The sequence below is a fragment of the Pygocentrus nattereri genome, chromosome 5 (genome assembly GCF_015220715.1).
Source record: "Pygocentrus nattereri isolate fPygNat1 chromosome 5, fPygNat1.pri, whole genome shotgun sequence".
In the NCBI taxonomy this organism is placed as follows: domain Eukaryota; kingdom Metazoa; phylum Chordata; class Actinopteri; order Characiformes; family Serrasalmidae; genus Pygocentrus; species Pygocentrus nattereri.
This window is the reverse complement of record NC_051215.1, coordinates 3,163,497-3,191,103: the sequence shown is the minus strand read 5'-3', so window position 1 is coordinate 3,191,103 and position 27,607 is coordinate 3,163,497. Positions and strand designations below refer to the sequence as shown.

At 43.4% G+C, this 27,607-nt stretch overlaps 2 protein-coding genes across 4 annotated transcripts in view; both read left to right on the top strand.

Moving 5' to 3' along the window:
- Positions 1-905: 905 nt before the first annotated feature.
- On the top strand, positions 906-7,268 carry c5h2orf50 (chromosome 5 C2orf50 homolog). The gene is made up of 3 exons (XM_017718259.2): positions 906-1,243; positions 3,832-3,871; positions 4,995-7,268. Exons 1-3 carry the CDS (start codon positions 1,014-1,016, stop codon positions 5,190-5,192), a joined length of 468 nt encoding a protein of 155 aa, XP_017573748.1. The 5' UTR covers positions 906-1,013; the 3' UTR covers positions 5,193-7,268.
- An 11,916-nt stretch (positions 7,269-19,184) lies between these two features.
- The window catches only part of rock2a (rho-associated, coiled-coil containing protein kinase 2a), a 78,525-nt gene continuing 70,102 nt past the window's right edge, over positions 19,185-27,607 (top strand). For 2 of the 3 annotated variants that reach the window (XM_037538657.1, XM_037538658.1), the window contains exon 1: positions 19,185-20,006. In XM_037538657.1, the coding sequence (XP_037394554.1) occupies positions 19,908-20,006 (99 nt within the window). In that variant the 5' untranslated portion in view covers positions 19,185-19,907. The remainder of the gene's footprint in view (positions 20,007-27,607) is intronic. The other variant, XM_037538659.1, reaches the window with a different exon arrangement.

The following is a 27,607-nucleotide window of genomic DNA, read 5'->3' as shown; positions in this document are numbered from 1 at the left end:
TAAATTGCTTGACCTAATGCAACTCATAGTCAAGGACACAGGCATGAAAATGACTAGGCTGTTGGCTACAACCAAGACAAGAAAGCAAGAAACTATGTTTGTCCTGTTTTCATCTTGGGAAAAAAAAAATTAATTATTATTATTGTACAACTAAGACTATGCTGTAAAAAATCAGTGAATGCATGAGTGCAACATTATGCGACCAAAACGTATCCAGACAGCCCTTATAGTGAGCAAATCCAGCTGCTTTAGACTCATTGGGTTCAGTCTCAAACGTCGCCCTGTTCCCTATGTAGTGCACTTCCTACAGGTCAAGGGAGCACCCCCTTGACCTGTAGGAAGTGCACTACATAGGGAACAGGGCGACGTTTGAGACTGAACCCAATGAGTCTGGCAGCTTCAGTGACTGAATAATAGTGATTTTGTCTGATTTGTTTGACCCAAGCTGGCTCATCTTTCACTCGGAAAAGGAGCTTTTATCTCAACCCCCTTCCCTATTCACTCTTTTAAACCTCAAAAAGCCCTTTGTTCCGTCCGGATGTCTCGTTTTCTCGTGAATTAACCAAAGCTTGTGAGAGTATCCCCCTCAAACAGCCCGCCTGCCGGACCGAGTAAACAAGAGCGGGTACAGGTCACCCAGGCAACCTAGAGCTCTCGCTCGCACATTATTTTTTTTCCCGCCCGTATTTCGACAAACTCTCACTATGATTGGATAGTAGCATCCCGCGTCCTGCGTTTGGATTGGTTAGAAGTTCACACTCACTCCTGTCAGCCAATCCCAGCTCAGTCTGCGGAATACGGGCGGGAAATAATTAAACAAACCAAAAAACTCTAACCGCTGTTCTTGTGTAGTGATTGCAGTGATGGCATAGCAACCAGAGCAAGCTAACATGCTAACACTGAGGAGGACTGTTTGAGAGAGTTTAGGCGGACAAATGTACATAAATAAAATACAATAATTGTTATATAAATATATTTTAGGAACAGAAATCGATATTTTAGGCTTGTGGATTATGGATAGGAAAGGAACCGTCAGGAGAGCCACTTCGGCGGGTTATCGTTTACCGGAGCGACCGAGCGTCGCCCTCGCCTCGCAGTCCTCGGTGTCTGTGGTGAGACCCTTGCCGGGCAGGGCACGAAGCAACGAGCCGCCGGAGCGAGATATCGACACCCGAGACCCGGTAAAACAGGACCAAGTCTGGCGGGAGTTCGTGCACGCCGAGCAAACCGGAGCGAAGGAATGGTAACGTAACCCAACGAAGCTCAAGTCAGCAGAATCTGATTCGAATTTCCCCGTTCCACCTTAAATGGTGCAGCAGCCGCATTCTAGCGCAGCAGTTCTGAGGCGCTAGAATGCGGCTGCTGCACCATTTAAGGTGGAACGGGGAAATTCGAATAAGAAGCCAACTCCAGCCTCGTCATAATCCATAACTTTGTCACACTCTTTGCACTGATGATAAAATACCGGTTACCGGTGCCGTTTTGGCCGCCGACTTTCTCCCATGTCGAACTGATAATCTTTTAAAGCGGGCTTTTGTTTCGTCGTTATCTGATACGGAAAGATTTGCGGTTGACCGGGTGCCCTCTGTACGGTGTGCTTTACAGTAGAGACGCACGAGTGGTATGTGAGTCGGTTCATCTGAACTGATTCGTTTCAGAGGGTCAGCTAAAGTGCAACTTCTTTGGAGCGCAGGTTCTTCTACTTGTAGCACATGGTTCTCCAAGGGTCCTTTAGTAAAGAGGACGCTTCAGTTAAGTTACATGTAGAACCATTTCATGCTTAAATGGTTCTTCTTTTTTTAAGTGGTTCTAGGTTATGTAGCACCAAAAAGGGTTAGAGTGTAAAGCTTATAATGGTGTAAGAACCCTTTCTGATGCTGTATAGAACCATTTTCAAAGAAAGCCATTTAGAACCATATACAACTCAGTATATCAGCCCGAAGAGCCATTTCACCATGAAAAGAACCATTTAAACATGCAGATGTTCTACATAGAACTCAGGGTTTTAAGCCTTATGTTCTGTTTGGTGTCCCTAAGACCCCCAAGCCTCTTCAGCAACTCATAAAATATCCTTAGTCTTTTTGTCTGTCTGTCTGTCTGTCTGTCTGTCTGTCTGTCTGTCTGTCTGTCTGCCTGCCCTGCGATGGACTGGCGACCTGCAATCCTGAGGAAGGAGTGGCTTAGAAAATGTGTGTGTGTGTGTGTGTGTATGTGTTTGTGTGTGTGTGTGTGTGTGTGTGTGTGTGTGTATGTGTTTGTGTGTGTGTGTGTGTTTGTGTGTGTGATACTTGACGACTTTTCCTAATTTTATGGAAAATGCAAATAAACAATATTTTATACTGATATTGTGTCCCAGACACCCCCTAGAGCAGAGGTCACTAACAGGCAGACTGCGGTCCGAGTCCGGACCCAGACGCTGTCCCATGCAGACCTGGACCTGTAACTGATAAACTATGTAGAATTGTTCATTTTGACGAGGTGGCCCCATTTAAGTTGGCGTAGATTTTCTGGTCATTACGGTGCTACTTTAGCAGCCAGGTGGACTCACAGACCAATCACAGGTGTTGTAAATATCCCACGTGACGCTACTCAGCCAATCAGATCTGTGCACACAGGGGAGGGACGAGGAGAGAAACAGCAGTCAGAGAAGAAAGTGAGTCAGAGGGAAGATATTCCACATGACGTGATCTAAAAAGAGGAAACTGACAGTAAATGTTGTTGAATTCTGACCCAACTGGACTTTATTTGATCTGATGTTCAGTAAATGTTGTTGAAATCTGACCAAACTGGACTTTATTTGATCTGATATTCAGCTGTCGACTGTATAAGATGTTGATATTCCTACTCGGCTGCTTCAGTAAACAGTATAAGGCACTGAGTCGTGATGCAGGTTAGACGTAATGATGTTCTGGACCTTCGCTTGAGGAAATTTTCTCTAACTGGACCTTTTTGAATTTTAATTAAAGACCCCTGCTCTAGAGAAATTTATACACAACGTCTGTATGAGCTGACTCTCTTACACACACACACACACACACACACACACACACACACACACACACACACCAGCAAATATGGGCCATGTGTGATGCAAAATCCAATTATGCTTGGAAAATGCATATTGAACACATGAATACGACTTTATTCTAATGTATATTGTGATAAACTCACTGCTGAGGGAAACTGTTTAACAATTTGCTTAGATGCCTAAAACTTTCACACAGTGCTGTAAATGTTTATTTCTGTGTTACAGGCTGAAGACTTACCAAACGCGAATAGTGACCCTTCCCATTTCACCCTTTTAAAATCAGAGCAATGGGCTAAATATCTGCCGCTGAAGTGAACAACGTTAAAAACAACGTTTCTGAATTCTCTTCTGTGTTGAATAATCATTTACAGCCCAGTGAATTCATTAGATGCTCAGTTCTTTGAAGTGGACAGTTCAAAGGAGCCAGTTTCGATAGACTGCATCAAGCGTCCCCTCACTAGTGGACAAAGTCCGTATTATTTAACCTACGTTTGCTGTAAAGCTGCGGTTACTGTACACCAGAGCACCCTGTTAGATCTGAGCTGTGCAGTGCTCGGTCTTATGTACTGGCAATGTGAAAATATTGTATTTATTGCTTTTCCTTTATGCTTTTAACTGCGGAGCTGCTTCTGCATCGTGTCTGTTTCGACCGTAGACCCCACAGATAGTATATATGACGTTCCCACTGTAACAGTGTCTTAAAGTGTGATGTATTATCCATTGGAGGCTCATTTTGCATCATATAAGGATTTTAATCTTTGTTCATCTTGTCCTCCTTCATAAACTCTCACGTTTCTTCTCAGGGAGAAGAACTGGGGCTTTCTGAAAGACTTTGACCAGCTGGTAAGGACCTTGTCGGCTTATTCAGCTTTTCTTTTAAAATAAATAAAAATAAATCTACACATTTTGGGCTTTGTTAGATCCTGTTTTTTACATATGAAATAAAAACAGCACCTACATTAAAAAATAATCAGAAATGCACTTTTTGCCTAGAGCTTAGTTGGGCTATGATGATGTGTGGCACACTGCGGATTCAGCTAAGTGGGTTTTATTAAGTCCCACAACGGGGAACTTTCACCTCCGTGCAGTGAAACGCCACATACACACTAGTGAACACACACACTAGGGCATGCTTACCCAGGGCAGCCCTGTCCACAGCACCCGGGTGGGCAGTTGGGGGAAGGTGTCTTGCTCAAGGGCAAGTCTGTCATGTACTGTTGGCTCAGGGGATCGAACCAGCGACCAGCTGGCTCCCTAACCTCCAGCCCACGACTGCCCCATTTGTGTGCCAAAGTTTTGACACCCCCTGGTCAAATTACATTTAGTTGTGAGCACATTTAAATATGGCATTTATTTGCTAATTTTAGTGCTGATTTTCTAACATATTGGAAAACATTATATAATAAACTATAAAATCTGCTGCAACTTTTGCACAGGCCACATTTTACAATTCATTTCAATTCAACTTTGTCATTATACAATACAGGGTAGTGCAGTATAACGAAACACTATCGGGCTGATTTTCCAGTGCAGTAATAAAGGATAAATAGCAAACAGTGTGAAGACCAAAGACAAGTTGCATAGTCAGCAGTATATGAGTATTTTGAACGTAGACAAAATGTGCATAGGCAAAGGTTATAACAGGTATATTGGACGTATAGACAGTTGGTGTCTGTACATTTTTTGTTTAATCTTTACATTTTCCTTAGATTAGGAAAATTATATTGTCCATTTAGGATGACCATCACGTCCTGGTTGTTCTGCGGAGCGCTACCTGGAATATTTCCTGTATAAATATGCATTTTCCATGAACAGTATTCCAATAAACAGTATTTCTGCATTCAGTTGTGCAGAAGTGTGTTCTCTGTAGAGAAAGTATTAACTTATTTACACTTAGAACGTCATTTGACATCTGCACACGACTGCATTTGATCAACCCCGGTTCTCTCCAAAATCTCTCCTTCAGGGTCGCCCCAGGGCGGAGCCCCCCCTCCCCAGCTATGTGCCTCTGTACTCCGACACAGTTCCCAACACCACCAACCAGACGTTTGGCAGCCGGGTGTGTACTGAGCTGGGTAAAGAGCTGATGCGGATCGACAAGCTGCTGATTCTGACGGCATCACACCGAAAGACCAAACGGAGTCCTGAGATGCAGCCCTGCTGACAGACGGTCACAACCGTTATCTTAGCTGAGAGATTTTAGCTGCTGAAGAACCAAAACATCTCCAAACAGAACTAACTCTACCCTGCTAGAAAGACGCCTTTAATGGACTCGATGTTAAATGTGAACATCAGGAGTAAAATATATAACGTCAGCGCAGTTATTATCAAAAGCGTGTAAACAGGCGGACAAAATCTGTGCTGATGTATTACAATCATATGGAAACAACAGACACATTTGAATCAAGCACATTCAGTAATTTGTGCGGAAAAGATTTAGTTTTAATGCTAAAATGAGAATTGTGCTCTAAAAGGCTCGGCTTGGTGCACAAATACTGTATACACTACTGTGTAAAAGTCTGGAATCACTTTTGAATAATCCGTTTTGCTGCCGACGCATGTATAACGGTTATGATACGATGCTAATATTCTATAGGTTTCAAACAATTTATAGGAAGCTGTACAAATTCGGAAATGTTCCATCATAAACGGAGCTGTAGATGATCCCATTATCATGGAGAAAGCTGTACAGCAGGGGTTTTTCATTAAAATCCAAAAAGGTCCAGTTAGAGAAAATTTCCTGAAGCGAAGGTCCAGAACATCATTACGTCTGACCTGCATCACGACTCAGTGCCTTATACTGTTTACTGAAGTAGCCGAGTAGGAATATCAACATCTTATACAGTCGACAGCTGAATATCAGATCAAATGAAGTCCAGTTCGGTCAGATTTCAACACCATTTACTGAATATCAGATCAAATAAAGTCCAGTTCGGTCAGATTTCAACAACATTTACTGATAATAATGAAATAATGAAATTAATATTCAGAATTTCTCATATTTGAAAAGCGAAAATCGAAAAATCTCACTGATAATAAAAATTTTATGACAAGAAATTACTGTACATTTAAAAAAAGGGTTCTTCATGGGGTTCTTTAGTGAAGAAAATGGTTCCATATAGAACCGTAAACGCTCAAAGGGCCCTTTACATGATTAAATGGCTCTTTACATCATGAAAAGTTCTTTGGATTGATGGAAAATGGTTATGAATGTGGATAGATGGTTCTATATAGAACCTTTTTGAAAAGAGTTCTATATAACACCCAAAAGGGGCTCTTCTGTTGTTGTAAGCTTGACATTGTAACAATAGAAGAACGCTTTGTGGTGCTATATAGAACCAATTTCATAAACACTGTAGATTGTGTGAGGATATGCTTTGTATGGTTCTATATAGAACCATTTTGAAAATGGTTCTGTATAGCACTCAAAAGGGTTCCTCAGTTGTTGTAAGCTTGATATCGTAAAAATAGAAGGCTTATTGGTGCTATATAGAACCCGTTTCAAAAAGGTTCTATATAGGACCATCTACAGAAAATTCATCAATCTCAAGAACAATTTCATGATGCAAAGAATCCTTAAATCATGCAGAGTGTTCACGGTTCTATATAGAACCATTTTCTTTAGTGGGTTCTTTAGTGAAGAAAATGAAACGAAGCTGCAAAAACAGCTCATTTTGAATTAAATGAGTTTATCGTGTCTCAATAACCAGCACATTTACATAAGTCCTCTTATTCAGTTTAGCCCCGCCCACTCACAGTAACCTTATAAGGGATGTTTCAGCCCAGACCACTTTTTGAATGAGGGCAGCCAATCAGAACAAAGCTCATTTACCTATATCAGTCTTTAAGGCACAGTAACAAAAACAGCCTGTTTAATTATAAGGCATAAAGAGAAGCTGGAAAATGGTCATGTTAAAATGAAATATGATAAGATCTCCCAAATGTCATAGATGGACCTGAGGAGTGAAAAAAAGGAAAGAGAATTGTAGGATATGGGAATTTTAAATTGGGAATAAACACTGTATAATTGTTGAATATTATATAAGAGTTATTTCCAGCCACGCGAGCTGATTGGTTGAGAAGCGTTCTAACCGGGCGGTTATTTCACCCTAACATCACAGGCTTTTCACAAACACTATCACTCCACTGAGACGCCGTTGCTAAGCAACGACTCTGACAGCTGTAGGAGACGCTCGAGCCATTTGAACATTTTTACCTCTTACTTTGCCACAAACAGAAAACGGACGCTGTTAAGACCACATCTGACCGACAGCCGATTTGGTCCGACTCTGAAGACGAGACGACACTAAATTCCCAATCTGTCGTCACCACTGAGCAGCTTTTCAGTCGGCAGCTGTGACAGAAGAACAGCTGAACAACCTGGAATCAGCCAGAAATGAACCCAACACCATTCGCCAAACTAAACGGGCTGTAAGAAGCTTCACAGACCGGCTGGAACAAAACAACATTAATACTGATCTGGACAAACTGACCAAACTGAGCTGAACCTGATATTGGGTCAGTTTTATGGCTTAGTCTGATCTTCAGAAGGCGGGGCTTACAGCATACTCTGCAGCGAGTGGGCGGAGCTCGTTACTCTGACATAGCAACAAGCTGCTCGTTAAGGAGCTCTAATTAGGAGGAAGGAGCTGAACATTAAAACATATTAAACGCCGCGTTCACGGCCAGTTTATTCATTTCCATCCATCCATCCATCCATCCATCCATTTATTCATTTCTTACTGTATTTATTCAGCTGCTGTATTAAAGCAGTAGAGCACTCGAGGACGGAGTTATCACCAGTAACATCACGGCTGGGATGATCTACGGCCACCAGATCACAGCCGGGATGTTATTCTGCGATAACATGCTCCGTCTCGGCTTCTACTGCTTAAACATTTCTTAATTTGACAAGTGATTCCAAACTCAACCGTAGTGTAAATGAAATCAAGACTCTGCACTAAATGAACTCTCGCCTTCAAGAATATTTTGTATCAAACTATGTAATTACATACTCAGTTGTTTGCAAACGTTTAGCCCCCCCCATTAAAAGTTTAGTAAAAATAAAAAAAAAAAATTTAGATAAATTTACATGTCCTCTACAGAGACACACCTGCACATTTTAACAAAGTTAATGAACAATTACTGTTTATTTGATGTTATTATTTGCTGAATTTAACACTTTGGGAAAAGTGAAACAAAGTATGGTCTGTGCAAAAGTTATATTTTGTGCTTAATTTGTCACCCAATATGTTTAATTATATGTGAAATATGTTATACAAATAAATCAAAAGTGCGTAGAAAATGCCATGTTTAGGTTGATCTCTGTAGATGACAAAAAAAGTGTGAGTAGACTTGTCAGGGGTGTGCAGACGTTTGCCTATGGCTAAATAAATGTGTTGTAAATTGACAGTTAAATGACAGTAATAAAGGGTTTAATTTGTTAGGGTTAACGAAGGACGGTCAAACTCATGGAAAATGTTCTCAGCTAAACTACCTGCCTTACGATGGTGAGAAAAGAAAGAATGGATGTTGGTTCTGATTGGCTGCAAAATTATGAGCTTTGTAATGTTAATGTGCGTTTAATCTTATAATGACAGAAAATCAGGTATTGTCAGTAATCAGATCAACATGTTTACATGCACTTGGGTAATCAGATAACGGGGAAACTCCAGGTCAGACAGTAATCAGATAATGGGGAAACTCCAGGTCAGACAGTAATCAGATAATGGGGAAACTCCGGGTCTACATGAGTCAGACAGTAATCAGATAATGGGGAAACTCCGGGTCTACATGAGTCAGACAGTAATCAGATAACGGGGAAACTCCAGGTCTACATGAGTCAGACAGTAATCAGATAACAGGGAAACTCCAGGTCTACATGAGTCAGACAGTAATCAGATAACAGGGAAACTCCAGGTCTACATGAGTCAGACAGTAATCAGATAATGGGGAAACTCCGGGTCTACATGAGTCAGACAGTAATCAGATAACGGGGAAACTCCAGGTCTACATGAGTCAGACAGTAATCAGATAACAGGGAAACTCCAGGTCTACATGAGTCAGACAGTAATCAGATAACGGGGAAACTACAGGTCTACATGAGTCAGACAGTAATCAGATAACGGGGAAATTCCAGGTCTACATTAATCAGACAGTAATTAGTTAATGGGGAAACTCCAGGTCTACATGAGTCAGACAGTAATCAGAGAACTGGGAAACTCCAGGTCTACATTAATCAGACAGTAATCAGATAATGGGGAAATTCCAGGTCTACATGAGTCAGACAGTAATCAGATAACGGGGAAACTCCGGGTCTACACGAGTCAGACAGTAATCAGATAACGGGGAAACTCCAGGTCTACATGAGTCAGACAGTAATCAGATAACAGGGAAACTCCAGGTCTACATGAGTCAGACAGTAATCAGATAACAGGGAAACTCCAGGTCTACATGAGTCAGACAGTAATCAGATAACGGGGAAACTACAGGTCTACATGAGTCAGACAGTAATCAGATAACGGGGAAACTCCAGGTCTACATTAATCAGACAGTAATTAGATAATGGGGAAACTCCAGGTCTACATGAGTCAGACAGTAATCAGAGAACTGGGAAACTCCAGGTCTACATTAATCAGACAGTAATCAGATAATGGGGAAATTCCAGGTCTACATGAGTCAGACAGTAATCAGATAACGGGGAAACTCCAGGTCTACACGAGTCAGACAGTAATCAGATAACGGGGAAACTCCAGGTCTACACGAGTCAGACAGTAATCAGATAACGGGGAAACTCCAGGTCTACACGAGTCAGACAGTAATCAGATAATGGGGAAACTCCAGGTCTACAGGAGTCAGACAGTAATCAGATAATGGGGAAATTCCAGGTCTACATGAGTCAGACAGTAATCAGATAACGGGGAAACTCCAGGTCTACGTGAGTCAGACAGTAATCAGATATGGGGAAACTCCAGATCTACATGAGTCAGACAGTAATCAGATGACGGGGAAACTCCAGACCTACATGTGTCAGACAGTAATCAGATAACGGGGAAACTCCAGATCTACACGAGTCAGACAGTAATCAGATAATGGGGAAACTCCAGGTCTACAGGAGTCAGACAGTAATCAGATAACGGGGAAGCTCCAGGTCTACATGAGTCAGACAGTAATCAGATAATGGGGAAACTCCAGGTCTACATGAGTCAGACAGTAATCAGATAATGGGGAAACTCCAGGTCTACAGGAGTCAGACAGTAATCAGATAACGGGGAAGCTCCAGGTCTACATGAGTCAGACAGTAATCAGATAACGGGGAAGCTCCAGGTCTACACGAGTCAGACAGTAATCAGATAACGGGGAAGCTCCAGGTCTACACGAGTCAGACAGTAATCAGATAACGGGGAAGCTCCAGGTCTACACGAGTCAGACAGTAATCAGATAACGGGGAAGCTCCAGGTCTACACGAGTCAGACAGTAATCAGATAACGGGGAAGCTCCAGATCTACATGAGTCAGACAGTAATCAGATAACGGGGAAGCTCCAGGTCTACATGAGTCAGACAGTAATCAGATAACGGGGAAGCTCCAGGTCTACATGAGTCAGACAGTAATCAGATAACGGGGAAGCTCCAGGTCTACATGAGTCAGACAGTAATCAGATAGTGGGGAAACTCCAGGTCTACAGGAGTCAGACAGTAATCAGATAGTGGGGAAACTCCAGGTCTACAGGAGTCAGACAGTAATCAGATAACGGGGAAACTCCAGGTCTACATGAGTCAGACAGTAATCAGATAAAGGGGAAACTCCAGGTCTACATGAGTCAGACAGTAATCAGATAACGGGGAAACTCCAGGTCTACACGAGTCAGACAGTAATCAGATAACGGGGAAACTCCAGGTCTACACGAGTCAGACAGTAATCAGATAACGGGGAAACTCCAGGTCTACACGAGTCAGACAGTAATCAGATAACGGGGAAACTCCAGGTCTACACGAGTCAGACAGTAATCAGATAATGGGGAAACTCCAGGTCTACAGGAGTCAGACAGTAATCAGATAACGGGGAAACTCCAGGTCTACAGGAGTCAGACAGTAATCAGATAACGGGGAAACTCCAGGTCTACATGAGTCAGACAGTAATCAGATAACGGGGAAACTCCAGGTCTACACGAGTCAGACAGTAATCAGATAACGGGGAAACTCCAGGTCTACACGAGTCAGACAGTAATCAGATAATGGGGAAACTCCAGGTCTACAGGAGTCAGACAGTAATCAGATAACGGGGAAACTCCAGGTCTACAGGAGTCAGACAGTAATCAGATAATGGGGAAACTCCAGGTCTACATGAGTCAGACAGTAATCAGATAATGGGGAAACTCCAGGTCTACACGAGTCAGACAGTAATCAGATAATGGGGAAACTCCAGGTCTACAGGAGTCAGACAGTAATCAGATAACGGGGAAACTCCAGGTCTACAGGAGTCAGACAGTAATCAGATAACGGGGAAACTCCAGGTCTACAGGAGTCAGACAGTAATCAGATAACGGGGAAACTCCAGGTCTACATGAGTCAGACAGTAATCAGATAACGGGGAAACTCCAGGTCTACAGGAGTCAGACAGTAATCAGATAATGGGGAAACTCCAGGTCTACAGGAGTCAGACAGTAATCAGATAATGGGGAAACTCCAGGTCTACAGGAGTCAGACAGTAATCAGATAACGGTGTTGCGCTTTCCCTCCCAGCACTGTCAGCGCTGGACGTCCCTCCTCTGGTTCTCCTCTTTTGCGAGAATTATGTAGACAGTTTGCAAAACACCTCATATAGCTTTGCAAAGTCGAATATGCACATGCTTAAATAGAACTTACTGTATATTTATTGCAGTACATGTAAAAAAACTGTCATCTGACTCATTCAGTTGTTCCTCACAGTGGCACTCGTGCCAAATGCTTTACAGTGCAGTAAATGTTGCACTGCCTTTCCATCCCGATGTTACGAGTGGCGATGCGCCGTGCAGATATTCTGGATTTGTATCGGCGTCAGAACTGACCTTATTGTGTAAGTCGGACGTGACTGATCCAGAGTCGATACGGCTTCTGAGTCATGATCATTATAAAATGCTTCAGTCCAATACAATTAAAATCTTTCATTTCTGAAATGAAGGTTGTGTGATTTGTCCATTTTATTTATTTATTTTTCATTTGAAATTTTAATGATGAATAGATCAATTAAAATGGGCCACAAATACTTGGGGGAAAAAATCTGGGTGGATTAATTTATATTAAAAGTTTTTTTTTCATTCTGTTATTTTGGAGATTGAGGTTTTGCACCTACAGCAAATATGTGGTTATATAAAGTTATAAGTCAGGATTTAGTCTGTACATGTTCATTTAGCTTTTCCTTTTCTTTGCCTGCTTTAAAAGTGCTGGCTTATTATACTGTTATTAATCTTACAACCTATTATTCTGTAACTATTCAAAATCATTCAGCAACTATTCAGGTAAATTATTCAGTAAATAGTATTAATTATTCAGTAACATCTTTGAGTTATTAAGTGCTATAAACTGCAATACATAATTTGGTAACTACTATGAATTATTCAGTAATTACTATAAATTATTCTGAAACTACTATGAATTATTCAACAATTACAAATTATTCAGTATCTGCTATGAATTATTCAATAATTATTACAAATTATTCAGTAACTAGTATAAATTATTCAGTACCTGCTATGAATTATTCTGTAACTGTTATGAATTATTCAGTAACGTATGAATAATTCAGTATCTACTTTGGATTTTCGAGCAATTACCTCAAATTATTCGGCAACTACTATGAATTATTCAGCAATTATTATAAATTATTCAGTAACTACTGTAAATTATTTAGTAACTTTATGGATTATTCAGTAACTGTTATGATTTGTTCAGTAACTGTTATGAATTATTTAGTAACTGCTGAAACTGTTCATTCTGCAGTTTTTATTAAAGTGGAATTGAAATATGGACCCACAGACGGATCCTTCAGACTTTAAGTCACTAAATTGATTTTAAATGCGTTTTTTATTTCTTACACATACTGAGAGCTTTGGTTTGAGGCTGTGTGCTCAAATATTGTCTTCAATTCATGGAATAAATAACAGTTTTTAATGTTAGGCTGAGTGTAGGAGTTGCTTTGGCAGCGCCGCGGTGGCTGAGCACGTCGAGCTTCGTGCTGGCGTGAGACCGAGTCTGGCACATTACCGCCGCTTCTCTTCCAGTAACATCAGGAGCGGCTTTATGACTCAGTTTTGTTTTGCCTTTATTGATTCATAAGCTCCTGACTCAGGCTTCTGCAAAAACAGGTGCAGGGTTAGTCACAGGGTTATTATTATTATTATTGTTATTATTGTTGTTATTATTATTATTTCATGAAAAAAATCCAAAAGCAGCTCCTGTAAACGATGCATATCTGAGGATTTGCTTTACTTCTCCATTAAAATGGTTCTCAGAAAGTCTTTTTTATCTCAGTGCGGTGGAGAAGAAGGTAAAGTGCTGATTATTGTTGCTCATTTGTTTAATGATAAGATCAGTTTGTTTTCTGTCTTTCTCTCTATGCATACACACTGACACTGACACTGACATGCTGTTGTTATTTACTAGCAGTGCTGGACTCGAGAACGTGACTGGAGAGTCAGTCAGAGAGAAAAAGGTGAGGAGGTGGAGATCTTTATTAGCACCTTTCATACCTTTAAGTGACCCTTATTAGTCCCCTAACAGGGAAATTTCACCTCCTCATTTTAACCCATCCATGCAGTGAAACACCACATACACACTAGTGAACACACACACTAGGGGGCAGTGAGCACACTTGCCCGGAGCGGTGGGCAGCCCTATCCACGGCGCCCGGGGAGCAGTTGGGGGTTAGGTGTCTTGCTCAAGGACACCTCAGTCATGGACTGTCGGCCCTGGGGATCGAACCAGCAACCTTCTGGTTCCCTAACCTCAAGCCCACCACTGCCCCAAGACTGTACAGGTGTAGAGTATGGATATTTAAGAATATTTATGATTGATTACTGATATTATTTGTATAGTATAAGTATAGTATAGTATAAGAAAAAACTTGCTATGGTTCTTAAAACAAACACCAGGAAGTTCATTAGAAGGCCCTTAAATGCAATTCTAAGAAAAAAAAGCCTTAAGAAGTTTTCAAATATCCTAAAATAAGAAAGTCTTATGAGAACAACTAAGAAAATCTGCATTGTTTTCTTATGTGGGCTACAGTGCATTTTACCACGTACCATAAACGATGCAAGATACACGTTGAACTTGTATTGATTGTTATTTCCGTTGTTATTATTTCTGGGTTAACTTGCTCATAGGGGGAAAATAGGGCGGAAAAAATATCAAACCAGGTGTTTGAAAAAATGAGCAAACATGATCTAGAGGTGATGGAGGAAGAAACAACCAACAGAGAAAAAATCCTTCTTGGAAAATAGATACGAGGACAGGCAGGAGCGGCAGAGACAGTGTCCATGATCAATTAAATGCTGACCTCGTCAACTATTACAGCCAAAGACGTAATATTTTCAAGAATAACACTTATTCTTAAAATTAGTCTTAACCCTTGTGTGGTGTAACCCTTGTGTGGTGTTGGGGTCTGTGGGACCCATTTTCAATCTTCACCAAACATTGGCCTTGGTCTTAAGAACATATAAAGTAACCCATCTTCAGGGTCTTCACTCTGTTTACCCCCCACATTTATATTACACGTGTGGAGTTGGGCTGAACCTGCGGGGAGGTATTTTCAAATTATGTCAGAAACTGAAAAATGACAAAATTGGAGATACAAGGTTTTGTCCCGAAAGCAGTGAGATATAATTACAGAGGGAGCTCCAGAAAATAGAGAAATTCCATCATATCTATATCTATATTTGGGGCAGTCGTGGGCTGGAAGTTAGGGAACTGGCCCTGTGACCGGAAGGTTGCAAGTTCAATCTCCAGTGCTGACAGTCCATGACTGAGGTGTCCTTGAGCAAGACACCTAACCCCCAACTGCTCCCCGGGCGCAGTGGATAGGGCTGCCCACCGCTCTGGGAAAGTGAGCTCACTGCCCCTAAGTGTGTGTGTATTCACTAGTGTGTATGTGGTGTTTCACTTCACGGATGGGTTAAATGCGGAGGTGGAATTTCCACGTTTGTGGGATTAAAAAAGTATCACTTAACTTTATCTCTGCACTGTGAAGATCATTAGGTAATGTGTTTCTGGACCACCAGGGGGCAGTGTTGTCCTAATCTTTGACTCTTTAGGTCAGTGTTGGTTGTTGTAGTGCAGTGATGCGCACTCTTAAAAACGACAGTTCCTTAAGGGTTCTTTAGTAAAGAAAACATTCTATACAGAACCAAGAACACCCCAAGAACCCTTAGCATGAGTAAAGGGTTCTTTGCATCGTGAAAGGGCTCTTCAGATTGATGGAGATCAGAAAAGGGGTTCTATATAGGACCAAGACGTGTTCATTTATTGGTACAGCTTTGACTTCGTAATAATAGAAGAACCTTTTTTGGTGCTATATAAAACCATTTTCAAAAAGGTTCTATGCAGAACCATATGCAATACATTCTGTGTCCACTCACTGTCCACTCTATTAGACACCTCTACCTTGTCGGTCCACCTTGTAGATGTAAAGTCAGAGACGACAGCTCATCTGCTGCTGCACAGTTTGTGTTGGTCATCCTCTAGTCCTTCATCAGTGGCCACAGGACGCTGCCCACAGGACGCTGCTGGCTGGATGTTTTTGGTTGGTGGTCTATTCTCAGTCCAGCAGCGACACTGAGGTGTTTAAACTCCAGCAGCACTGCTGTCTGATCCACTCAGACCAGCACAACACACACTAACATACCACCACCACGTCAGTGTTACTGCGGTGCTGAGAATGATCCACCACCCAAATAGTACCTGCTCTGTGAGGGTCCATGGTGGTCCTGACCACTGAAGAACAGGGTAACAGAGTATCAGAGAAACAGATGGACTACAGTCTGTAACTGTAGAACTACAGAGTGCAGCTATACAGTAAGTGGAGCTGATAAGATGGTCAGTGAGCGTAGAAACGAGGAGGTTTTAGTGTTATGACTGCTCGTTGTAAATTGCTTGTGTTCCTCAAGGAGAAGCACTGAAACATCTCATGTTAAGAGGTGGACAGACTCTGGTTGGAGCTCTGAGAGGCAGTACAGTCTCCAGGAAGTCAAGGCCTTGCAGGTTCAGCGTTCGCTGTGTTTTGGTCCAGACGACTAATCAGAAAACAATTTTGTGTCTCGTGATTAAGTGGCCAAGTGTGGAGGGAGGAACTGGGGCCAAGACCGCTCTCCTTCTCCTGATGATGCCCTTTATTTTTCTTCCTGTTTTCCCTGAAGGAGTGCAGGATACAAATACAAGTCCATTTGTGTCAGTGCAGAAATCAGCAAAGCCTCCCTTACGGAAGTCTGATATACGGCGTGTATGCATAGAGCCAGGCATGTATATATCGCTGCTGTTGGAAGAAAATCTTGTGTATTTCCATTTTTTTCATTATTTGAAAATCTGTTGTTCTTTATATTGTCTGTAAATTTACACTTACGGCATTTGGCTGACGCTCTCATCCAGAGCGACTTACGGTTTGACCAGTTTACACAGGAAGGCTAAGGTTGGTCTATACATCAAGAAATTCATACACAATGTAAAGAACTACAGCTATTTTCAAAGTATGAAAAAAACTGAAAATTGACAAAAATGGAGGTACTAGGTTTTGTTCCAACAGCATATATGGTGGTTGGTAGTGTAGTGGTTAACACCTCTGCCTTCTACACTGTAGCCTGGGGTTCAATCCCCCACCTGGGCAAACACCCTACACTATACCAATAAGAGTCCTTGGGCAAGACTCCTAACACCACCTTGGCCTCCCTGTGTAAAACAATCAAATTGTAAGTCGCTCTGGACAAGAGCTTCAGCCAAATGCTGTAAATATATATACACACACAAATCGAATTACATCAGTTACTGCTCAAATAAACTTCACATTAAGCCTTCTGTTATCAGATTTTTAGTACTTATGGAAAAACAACACAGATATAGACACTTTATTTACCATCCAGAACCACCAGAGAACCTACACGAGTCTCCTGAGCTTATATGGAATGTTGATTGATGATGGGAAAGTAGTGGAAGATCTGGAATAATACGTTTTCTGTCAGGGACTATTTTGCCGCGCAGCGCCCTGGATATCACGTATCCCTCCACCACGAATGGAGTTTAAGGCCAAAATCTTCTCACAACGATCATAAAAGAGCGTCTCAGTCATCAAGCAGTGAATTCAGAACCACGTAGGAACTTTCTGTGAGGAGCTTTTAGAGGGGGACGTCTGGTTCCTATCACCACCACTGTGAACGGTTCCGACTCGGTGAGTTTATCTAGAACTGAGCGTTTCACACCGAACCGCTCAGAACGGCTCGGTTTATATCTTGATGGTTTATTTAGGCAGGCGTTTTGAAAAATCGGCGGAGTTCCCCTTTAACACGCTCGGTTTGATCTACGAGAATACACAAAACGCTGTGAACATCTGGCATCGGTGGAACATCTGGGCCGCTTGTTTACATCGCAGTCGCTGTTGTTCTTAAAGCCGAACTCGGTTGCTTGGTTACAGCCGCTGCCTCCCCGCGCGCCTCCGTTCGTGGGCGCGAGCCGGGAAGAACAGAGGCTCATGGGTAAAGAATGCTGTCGTCTCGGGTGACGTCAGAGGGACGAGCTCGTTTTTTTTCTTTCTCACCACCCGTATTCCGGCAACTCCCGCCTGCTGCACTCTGATTGGCTGGCGTTTCAAACTCAGGCGCTCGTTGATTGGACAGCGAGGCGGCTAAGCTGGCTTCCTATTCGACAGATTCTTGTTCGAACTTGCCCGTTCCACCTTAAATGGTGCAGCAGTTACAGCCTGGCGACTGCACCATTTAAGGTGGAACGGGTAAATTCCGCCAAGAAGCTGGCTGAGGATTAATGTTCGATCAGAAGCTGCAAAGTTTGTTCCGCTGATGTTTTTCGGTCAGCTGTCTTGTTTTTAGGTGGTAGGGGTAGGGCCCAGGGGTGAAATGGGATTGGGCCTGTGATAGAACTGACTTGGGCTGCGTTCCAATATATGAAGATACGCACTTCCATTCCATTCAGACCGCAGAGGCTTCAAGTACTTGCAGACTTGCACAAGCGTTTTTTATTTGTGTGCACTACTTAGGGTACAAGTATGAATAATGCAGATGTGTATTACATTTTCTTCGAATTTTCCCTTTCCACCTTAAACTCTTTCCACCTGGTCCATATCATTCTTTAATGGTCTGTATATAATAGTTATTATATTATACACCGGTCAGGCGTAACATCATGACCACCTCCTCGTTTCTACGCTCACTGTCCACTTTATCAGCTCCACTTACTGTATAGCTGCACTCTGTAGTTCTACAGTTACAGACTGTAGTCCATCTGTTTCTCTGATACTCTGTTACCCTGTTCTTCAGTGGTCAGGACCCCCATGGACCCCCACAGAGCAGGTACTGTTTGGGTGGTGGATCATTCTCAGCACTGTAGTGACACTGACGTGGTGTTGGTGTTGTTAGTGTGTGTTGCGCTGGTCTGAGTGGATCAGACACAGCAGTGCTGCTGGAGTTCGTATATTGGAAGCCGTTTATATTACAGTCTACCGCTGGAGCTGGGAGAGTGTTAGCTCTGGGCTTTTATAGTACACATTTCCCCAGGAGCTGCACTCCGTCTAGCCTAGTTTGTCAGTTTGAAGCTAAAATTAAACTTTTAATAATAATAAAAAAAACATACAAGTGGAACAAACTTTGCAGGTTTTTGGTCGAATATTAATCCCCAACTTGGTCACGAAGCTTAAGTCACTACTTCGTATTCGCCAGCGCCTTGTTCGAATTCTCCCGTTCCACCTTAAATGGTGCTGCGCCCGCTGTGGTATTTAAGGCGGAACGGGAAAAAAACTTCGAACAAGAAACTGACTTCAGCCTCGTCGTTGTTTTTTTTCACGGTTGCTACGGTGACGCGACAGCCGTCCAATCACTCGCTGCTGCGAGTGCGCGACATCAGCCAATCGCAGCGCCGTGAGGGCGGGACGTGCCTGAAAAAGGGTGGGAAACAAAAAAAGCCGTCGCTGTTGGAAGAGCGAGGAATAGTTGTGTAGAAAGAGGCGGAGGGAACCAGACGGACCCCTCCAAAAAACCGAGAAAAACGTTGGATCGATTAATCCACACGGACACCATCTCGACGGGTCTGTAAGCAGTTTATGGCGAGAGAAGGAAGGAAGGAGGAAGAGGAGAAGAAGAAGAGGAGCACAGTGCGACTTAGAAGAGGAGGAGGAGTCGTTTGGGGACAGACGAGAAAAATAAAGCAAAGTGGGGGAAAAAGCCAGCAGGACGTTTGGAGGGGAGAGAGAGCCTGAGAAAGAGAAGAGGAGAAGAGAGGAGAAGAGGGGAGGGGAGAGGAGAGGAGAGGAGAAAACGCCCTGCTGTTGCTGCTGCTGCTGGTGGTGGTGCTGGTGGAAGTGGATCCATCCTCTAAATAAAAAAATAATGCAAAACTTTTGAGGCCTGAGGCCAGACATGGGGTCAGAAGTTGACCCTTCTTAGTCCTGCAACTTTCTCAGAAGTTTCTGGGCTCTGGTCTGTTGGTTTCTGTGGCTGAGCTGCTCTTTCTGCTCGATTGGTTTTCGGTTCCTCGATCCTGGATCGTGCCAGAGAGTTTGGGGAGGGAGGTGGAGGCGGAGGAGGCGGCTGCTCTAGGCGCTCTAGGCCCCGGCAGCCCGGAGTAAGCGAACACCTTCCTATATATTATTTAATGCCAGGGCTGAGAGGGACTTAGGCGCGGGCTGCGATGTCTCCTGGAGCGGAGAGGAGGATGGAAAACAGGCTGAAGAAGCTGGAGGCCCTGATCAGGGACCCCAGGTCCGCCATCAACTTGGAGAGCTTGCTGGTGAGTGGGGGTCCGCCGACCGGACGCAGCGCGGCCCGGCGAGGCTGCGACCTGCAGGAATGCGCGGCAGCTGCTTTGGGTTGTTTCCACGCTGCGCTCTTCAGAAGGTGGTTCTTAGGAAAGGGAACGGTTCTGTGTAGAGCCAGGAACCCCCAGCATGCTTCAGTGGTTCTGTGCGTGGTAGAAAGGCTCTTCAGATTGGTGGAGACTGTGTTCTATGTGGAACCTCTTTGTAAAGGGTTCTGCTGTTGGTGTATTGAGTTGTTTTGATTCTGCACTATTAAAAAAAACGTGGTTCTAAGCAGAGGAAATGGTTCTGTTTAGAACCGTGAGTTCCGTGCAGAGTACCTAGCGCACCTAAATGGTTCCTTGCATGGTGAAAAGGCTCTTCAGATTGATGGAGAATGTTTCGTATGTGGTTCTGCATAGAACCTTTTTGAAAGTTCTTCTATTGGTATGGTGTTCAGTTGTTTTTAATACTGTGCTCTTAGAAAAGATGGTTCTTTGAGGGTTCTTGATTCTGTGTCAACCAAAAAGGGTTCTGCCGTTATTCTGAGTTGTTTTGATTCTGCACTGTTACAAACAAGATGGTTCTAAGCAAAGGTCATGGTTCTATGTAGAGCCATGAGTTCTGTGCAGAACCCATAGCATGCTTTAGTGGTTCTGTGCATGGCTCTTAAGATTGATGGAGAATGTTTTGTATATGGTTCTGCATAGAACCTTTTTGAAAATGGGTCTGTTTAGGACCATGAGTTCTATGCAGGGCGTCTAGTGCACCCAACTGGTTCTTTGCAGGGTGAAAAGGCTCTTCAGATTGATGGAGAATGTTTTGTGTATGGTTCTACCTTTTTGAAAGAGGTTCTGTTAGGACCAAAAAGAGTTCTGCTGTTGTTTTGATTCTGCATTATGAAAAAAGATGGTTCTAAGCTATTTAGAAGCATGAGTTCTGTGCAGAACCCTCAGTATACTTAAATGGCTCTTTGCATGGTGAAAATGTTCTTATGGAGAATGTGTTTTGTGGTTCTTTGAGGGTTCTTAAGTGAAGGGAATGGTTCTGTTCGGAACCATGAGTTCTATTCAGAATCCCTAGCATGCTTTAGTGGTTCTGTGCATGTTAAAACGGCTCTTCAGATTGATGGAGAATGTGTTGTATATGGTTCTACATAGAACCTTTTTGAAAATGGGTCTGTTTAGGACCAAAAAGGGTTCTGCTGTTATGTTGAGTTGTTTTGAAACTCAACTTAACTTGTTTTGAAATACTCTTAAAATGGTTCTAAGCAAAGGTGGCTGTTCTGTTTCGAACCATGAGTTCTGTAGAACCATTTGAATGGTTCTTTGAATGGTGAAATGGTTCTTCAGATTGATGGTGAATGGATTGCATTTGGTTCTGTATAGAAACATTTGAAAATGGTTCTGTGTGGCTCTCAAAAGGGTTCTCTTTTTTATTTTTAACAAAAAAGTTTTCGCAAAGGGAATGATTATCTAGAACCTGAGTTCTGTATAGAACAATTTATCTGCTTAAAAGTTTATTCAGATTGATAAGACTGAGAATGTGTTGTGTGTGGATCGACATGGAACCTTTTCGAAAATGGTTCTGCGCAGCACTGAAAAGGGTTCTGCTATCGGTACACCGTTGAGTTGTTTTGATTCTACACTCTTAAAAACAAGCAGCAAACTTAGCAAAAGGAATATTTGGGAGATGGTTCCTCAAGGGTTCTTTAGTAAAGGGAGTGTTTCTCTTTAGAATCATTTGCATGCTTAGGTGCTTAGGCATGGTGAAAAGGTTCTTCAGGTTGATGGAGGATGCGTTTTTTTTAAAGGTTCTACCTAGAGCCTTTTTGGTAGACGTCAAGTAGGTTTGAAACGACACTCTTAAAGTAGATGGTTCTAGGCAAAGGTAACGGTTCTGTTTAGAACCACGAGCTCTGTCGATGGTTATTTAACTTCTGGTTGACGGCGAGTGGTTCTGTATAGCAAAGAGTAAAGAGTTGCGCTGTTGCGACGATGTCAAGCTTTTAACAATAGTAGAACGTTTTTTTCGGGGCTACGCAGGGTTTTCCGTCAACCTGAAGAACCGTGTCAGCATGCAGGGTACCAGATAAGCGCGCAAATGGTTCTGCGTAGGCCTCAAGTGTAGCTGCAGGTGTGGATGTGCTGCTGTTGTGTTTATCATGAAGATGCTGTTGTTGTTGTTGTTGTTGTTGTTGTTGTTTCTTTCTTTCTTATCGGACCTCCTTGTTTCGTTCCAACTGCCAGAACCTCAGTCCGGTTCTCCTCTGGCCTCCTGCCACTCCTGGCCTTGTTTGAGTGGCTGCGACTTGGTCAGCCTGTGACTTCATGCTCTGCTCACACCAAATATAGTCACGTCGTCGGCCTGCGACATGACAAATTTCGTAATTGCTGCTTCCTGCATCCTGTGGCTTGTGGTGGTGGTGGAGACCTAAAGCCGCTGCTGGTTTGGTATTTTCTTGCATGTTCCTGCAGGTAAACGGAGGCTTTCCCCTGGACAGACGCGCATTAAAGTTATGCGGAAAAGCCTCTCTGCTCTATTTTGGTTCTCCGTTCTCGAGCCTTCGCCCTCAGAGTGGCTCCCGAAGCCGGGAAAACGAGCGTCTGGCAGAAATCTGGGGCTGTGGAATGGGACGGCCCTCGAGGCTGGTCCGCAGAGAGGGTCGAGGGTCCTGTCTGCGTTTACGTGCAGGTGGAGTCCGGCAGGCTCACGTCAGGGTCTTTCTCACGGACGGGGCAAATAGTCAGACCGCCGGTGTGAGTTCGGGGGGGTGGGGGGAGGCGGGGAGGGAAGGGGAGACCCCACTTTTTGACGTTGCGCAACATTTTTGTGGTGCAGCCGGATGGTTGTGGGAAAAGGGCGCAGCCTCGTGTCGTTTTTTCCACTCCGGAATCTGATCGGCTCGACGTTGCAAGCTAAAACAGAAATGACTTAGTTGTTTCTGTGATGTCACAAAAAAACAAACAAACAAACAAACAAAAAAAACCCCACCACCACATTTGCATGCACCCACCCACGGAGGTTTAGCTCCGCCCACTCATGCAGATGTTCATTAAAGCAGGCCAGGCTGAAATACACTGCCTGTAACGGGACACAGTGCAGGGCAGCCAGTCAGAACGGGTTTTTATGCTTAGAACCTTTTTGAAAATGGTTCTGTGTAGGACCGAAAAAAGGTTCTCCTGCTGTGATGTTAAGCTTTTTTGATTCTGCACTATTTAACAAAAAAAAAAGTTCAAAGCATGGTTCTATTTAGAACCATGAGTTCTATGCAGAGCGCCTAGCACACTCAAATCGCTCCTTGCATGGTGAAAAGGTTCTTCAGTTTGTTGGAGAACGTGTTGTGCATGGCTCTGCATAGAGGAATTTTCAAAAAGGTTCTATTGGTATGATGTCTCATTGTTTTGATACTTTACCCTTAGAAAAGATGGTTCTTCGAGGGCTCTTGAGTAAAGGGAATGGTTCTGTTTGGAACCATGGCTTCTGTTCAGAACCCCTAGCGTGCTTAAGTGGTTCTGTGCATGGTAAAACGGCTCTTCAGATTGATGGAGAATGTGTTGTGTATGGTTCTACATAGAACCTTTTTGAAAATGGTTCTGTGCAGGACCAAAAAGGGTGCAGCTGTTGGTACGTTGAGTTGTTTTGATTCTACACTGTTTAAAGAAGATGGTTCTAAGCAAAGGTGAGGGTTCTGTTTGGAACCAAGAGTTGTATGCAGAGCGCCTAGCACACTCACATTGTTCCTTGCATGGTGAAAAGGTTCTTCAGGTCGATGGAGAATGTGTTGTGTATGGTTCTGCATGCATCGGTATGATGTTTCGTTGTTTTGATACTATAACCTTAGAAAAGATGGTTCTTCGTAGGTTCTTCAGTAACGGAAATGGCTCTGTTTGGAACCATGAGTTCTATTCAGAACCCATAGCATGCTTAAGTGGTTCTTTGCATGGTGAAAATGTTCTTCAGATGGATGGGTTATGTGTTGGATACGGTTCTACATAGAACCAGCTGCACGTTTGATTAAAAACAGCATAATTGATCCCGATTAATTGGATTTAGTCCAGCATGATGTGTGAGACGTTGAGGGCGAATACAACCCCAGCTCCAAAAAGTTGGGATGCTGTTCAGTTTTAAGAGAAGAAAAACAACAAAAACGGTCCAATAAAAACAAACCATATCAGATGCCATGATGGCCTGTTTTTAGATGATCATCTTAAAGGGGAACTCCACCGATTTTTCAAAATTCTTGCATAATTAAATCGTTAAGATGTAAAGAGGGTCATTCAGTGCGGTTCGGTGTGAAACGCTCTGTCCTGGATTAACGTCAGAGCTCCTCACAGTGGTGGTGATGGGAACCAGACGTCCCCCTCTACAAGCTCCTCACACAAAGTTCCTACATGAACTGGTTCTGAATTCACTGCCTGGTGACTGAGACGCTGTTTTATGATGGTTTTGAGGAGATTTTGGTGGATTACAAGTCCGTTCGTATTGGAGCGATACATGCAAGTCGTGGTGATGCAGAAGGAAATAAAGCTCTATTTTTATTAGATCTTCCACTATTTTCCATCATCAACATTCCATATAAACACTCAGAAGACTCGTGTAGGTTCTCTGGTGGTTCTGGATGGTAAATAAAGTGTCTATATCTGTGTTGTAGTCATGGTGACGTCTGGTTCCCATCACCACCACTGTAAAGACGTCTGAACCGTTTCACACCAAACCCACTGAATCTCTCTGTTTACATCCACACGCTGAATTATGCAGAAATTTAGAGAAATTTGGTGGAATTGTACTTTAACGAAGTAGGAAGACTAATAAATCTGTAAGAACACTGTGGGTCAGTCGGCCTGTTCGACTGTGAGAGCAGGAAAGTAAAAACGTCCAGAAGGTAATTGAAATGTGTTTTAATTGAATAACTGAGCGTAATTGATCGATCAGCCCCGATTGGCGGGTTATTTGTTAAAGGTAGTGCTGTATCTGGACGTGGTGGCGTTGTCTGTGTGGAGGGTCTTCAGCAGCTCAGCTGTCAGGAGAGAGAGCACTATGGATGGAGAGATGAGCGGAGGAGAGGAAAAATGGAAAACAGTGTGTGGGTGTAAACAGATCTCTTTCTTTCTTTCCTCTCTCTGTCACTCTCTGTCATCCCATTGCTGTTTTCTATGTCTCTCTTTCTGTTCTTCACATCTCTCTCTCTCTCTCTCTCTCTCTCTCTCTCTCTCTCTCTCTCTCTCTCTCTCTCTCTCTCTGTGTCTCTCTCTCTCTCTCTCTCTCTCTCTCTCTCTCTCTCTCTCTCTCTCTCTCTCTCTCTCTCTCTCTTCCTCCTTCTTTCACTTTCATTCTCAGTCCCTCTCTCTCATTCCATCTCCATCTCTCTGTCTCTCTCTCTCTGTCTGTCTCTCTCTCTCTGTCTCTCTCTCTCTCTCTCTCTGTCTCTCTCTCTCTCTGTCTCTCTCTGTCTCTCTCTCTCTCTCTCTCTCTCTCTCTCTCTCTCTCTCTCTCTCTCTCTCTCTCTACCCGTCTCTGTGTGCCGTTTATAGTCTCTGGCTTATTCTGGTTTAACTCAGAGGAGAAGACAGATCTGTGGGAAAGAGGAAGAGAGACAGAGAGACAGAGGGTGCAAACAGAATCATATCTGTAATAATTTATTACGCTCGCTCGCTCACTCACTCACTCACTCACTCACTCGCTCACCCACTCGCTCGCTCGCTCACCCACTCGCTCGCTCGCTCACCCGCTCACTCGCTCGCTCACCCGCTCACTCACTCGCTCACCCACTCACTCACTCACCCGCCTGCTCACTCACTCACCCACCCACTCACCTGCCCACTCGCCCTCCCACGCACTCACTCGCCCGTCCACTCACTCACTCGCTCCCCGGCCCGCTCACTCGCTCGCTCCCCGGCCCGCTCACTCACTCACTCACTCACTCACTCATGCTCATTTAGTTTGTCGTTAACTCCAACTCAAGCTGATTACTGTCACTTAGCCACCATAATGCGCTTGTTAGGCTGACTGTAGTAGCCCAGCGCTCCCTCGCTCTCCCCTGTGTGTGTGTGTGTGTGTGTGTGTGTGTGTGTGTGTGTGTGTGTGTGTGTGTGTGTGTGGGATATGCAGTCTAAACAAGCAATTTAATCTATATAACAAGGACAAAATAATTAATTAATCTTTATTTCTTTTTTTAAAGCAGATATTTTCATTCACATATTCAAGGTGCCAGTTTTGTTTAAAGAGCAGATAAAGTCGTTTATATTGTGATGCTGTCTAGAAGAAACTGCTGGGGTTGTGCTGCTGTACAGATGTGCTGGTGTGTTTCATGTGTTCTTTGAACACTGAACAGCGTAAAACGTTTTAACACCGCTGTTATATTTTAAGAGCTTTTAAACTCGAGTACAGGAGCTTAAAACGGCACCTCGTGGACGTCCATGACGTCAGTGACCGCCAACGTCGCTGCGGGTGGGTTACAGTTACAGTCCACAGTGATGTCGGGAATCTGCTCCGATATACCTTCACTTATTTTACTGGTAGCTGTTTGTGCTGCACAGAATCTAAAAGTCTGACTGGCTCCGTCGCCTGACTGTCCTCCAGAAACGCCTCCGCTCTGCGACTCATCAGCGCTTCTGAAGTTGCACGTGTTTCTTTATTTGCAGCACGTTTGTGAAACGTTTTTCGCTGTTGTCGGGACAAAACCTTGTATCTCCGAAATGGTAACTTTACAGGAGAAGGAAAAAACTTATTTTACTTTTAATGCAAGTCAATGGAACCAGACGTCTTTCCAAGTCACTTTGGGCCGTTTCTTTTGGCCAATTCATCATGAAATTTACACACAATATAAAGGGCAGCAGACGTTTTCCAATCATGATAAAAAGTGAAAAATGACTTTGAGGTTTTGTCCCGACAGCAGCGCTATATTAACGAATAACACATCAGCTGTGCGCTTATGATAAGGTAACATCAGTGTATGAGGTATTGCAGGTTATTTTGAACGAAAACTTTCATTTCAAACTTCCGAAACTAAAACTGCATCGCTGAGAGGTTCATGTTGACCTCAGTGCTCGCGGTTCAGTACATCCCCAGATCTGCCCCGGCTCATGGTGTCATCGCCTTTGCCCTTTCATTCTGCCTCTTTCCTCTGCCTATAGGGGGACGTCCCCATTTAAAGCTGGCGACGAATCAAAGCTCGACTCGGATCCAGAGTGAGCGAGGGAAGGAAGCACGTGGGTCTGCCTGAAGCAACTACACCACAGGAAGAAGATCTCTCTGAGCTTTTCCACAGCGTGCGTCGTGTCGTAGTGCTGTAAATCACCTTTATTAGGAATGTTAAAACCGGGTTAGGGCCTTGGATCAGGCACGTTTGCTTCTAATGGGTGTTTTAAGTGGATATTTAAAGGGGTAGTTTGGCAGAAGTCATCCCCAACATAGTCAATAAGAGACACGGTGCTTCTGTGGCCTTTCCCTGGAGCTACTAGGCTGACTCTTGTCACGGTCATCACTGATCGCAGTCCATTTAGACGACTGTTACTATTTTGGTCACAGCTGACAAAAATATCATATCATGACACTTGGGCTCAGTCCCATTTCTTCTTTTTACCCCTACCCC

Excerpts from the sequence above, each read along its gene's own strand:
- c5h2orf50 (XM_017718259.2), top strand. The coding sequence starts at position 1,014 with ATGGATAGGAAAGGAACCGTCAGGAGAGCCACTTCGGCGGGTTATCGT. Across the intron at positions 1,244-3,831 it reads CAAACCGGAGCGAAGGAATG|GGAGAAGAACTGGGGCTTTC; the intron begins GTAACGTAACCC and ends GTTTCTTCTCAG. Across the intron at positions 3,872-4,994 it reads TGAAAGACTTTGACCAGCTG|GGTCGCCCCAGGGCGGAGCC; the intron begins GTAAGGACCTTG and ends TCTCTCCTTCAG.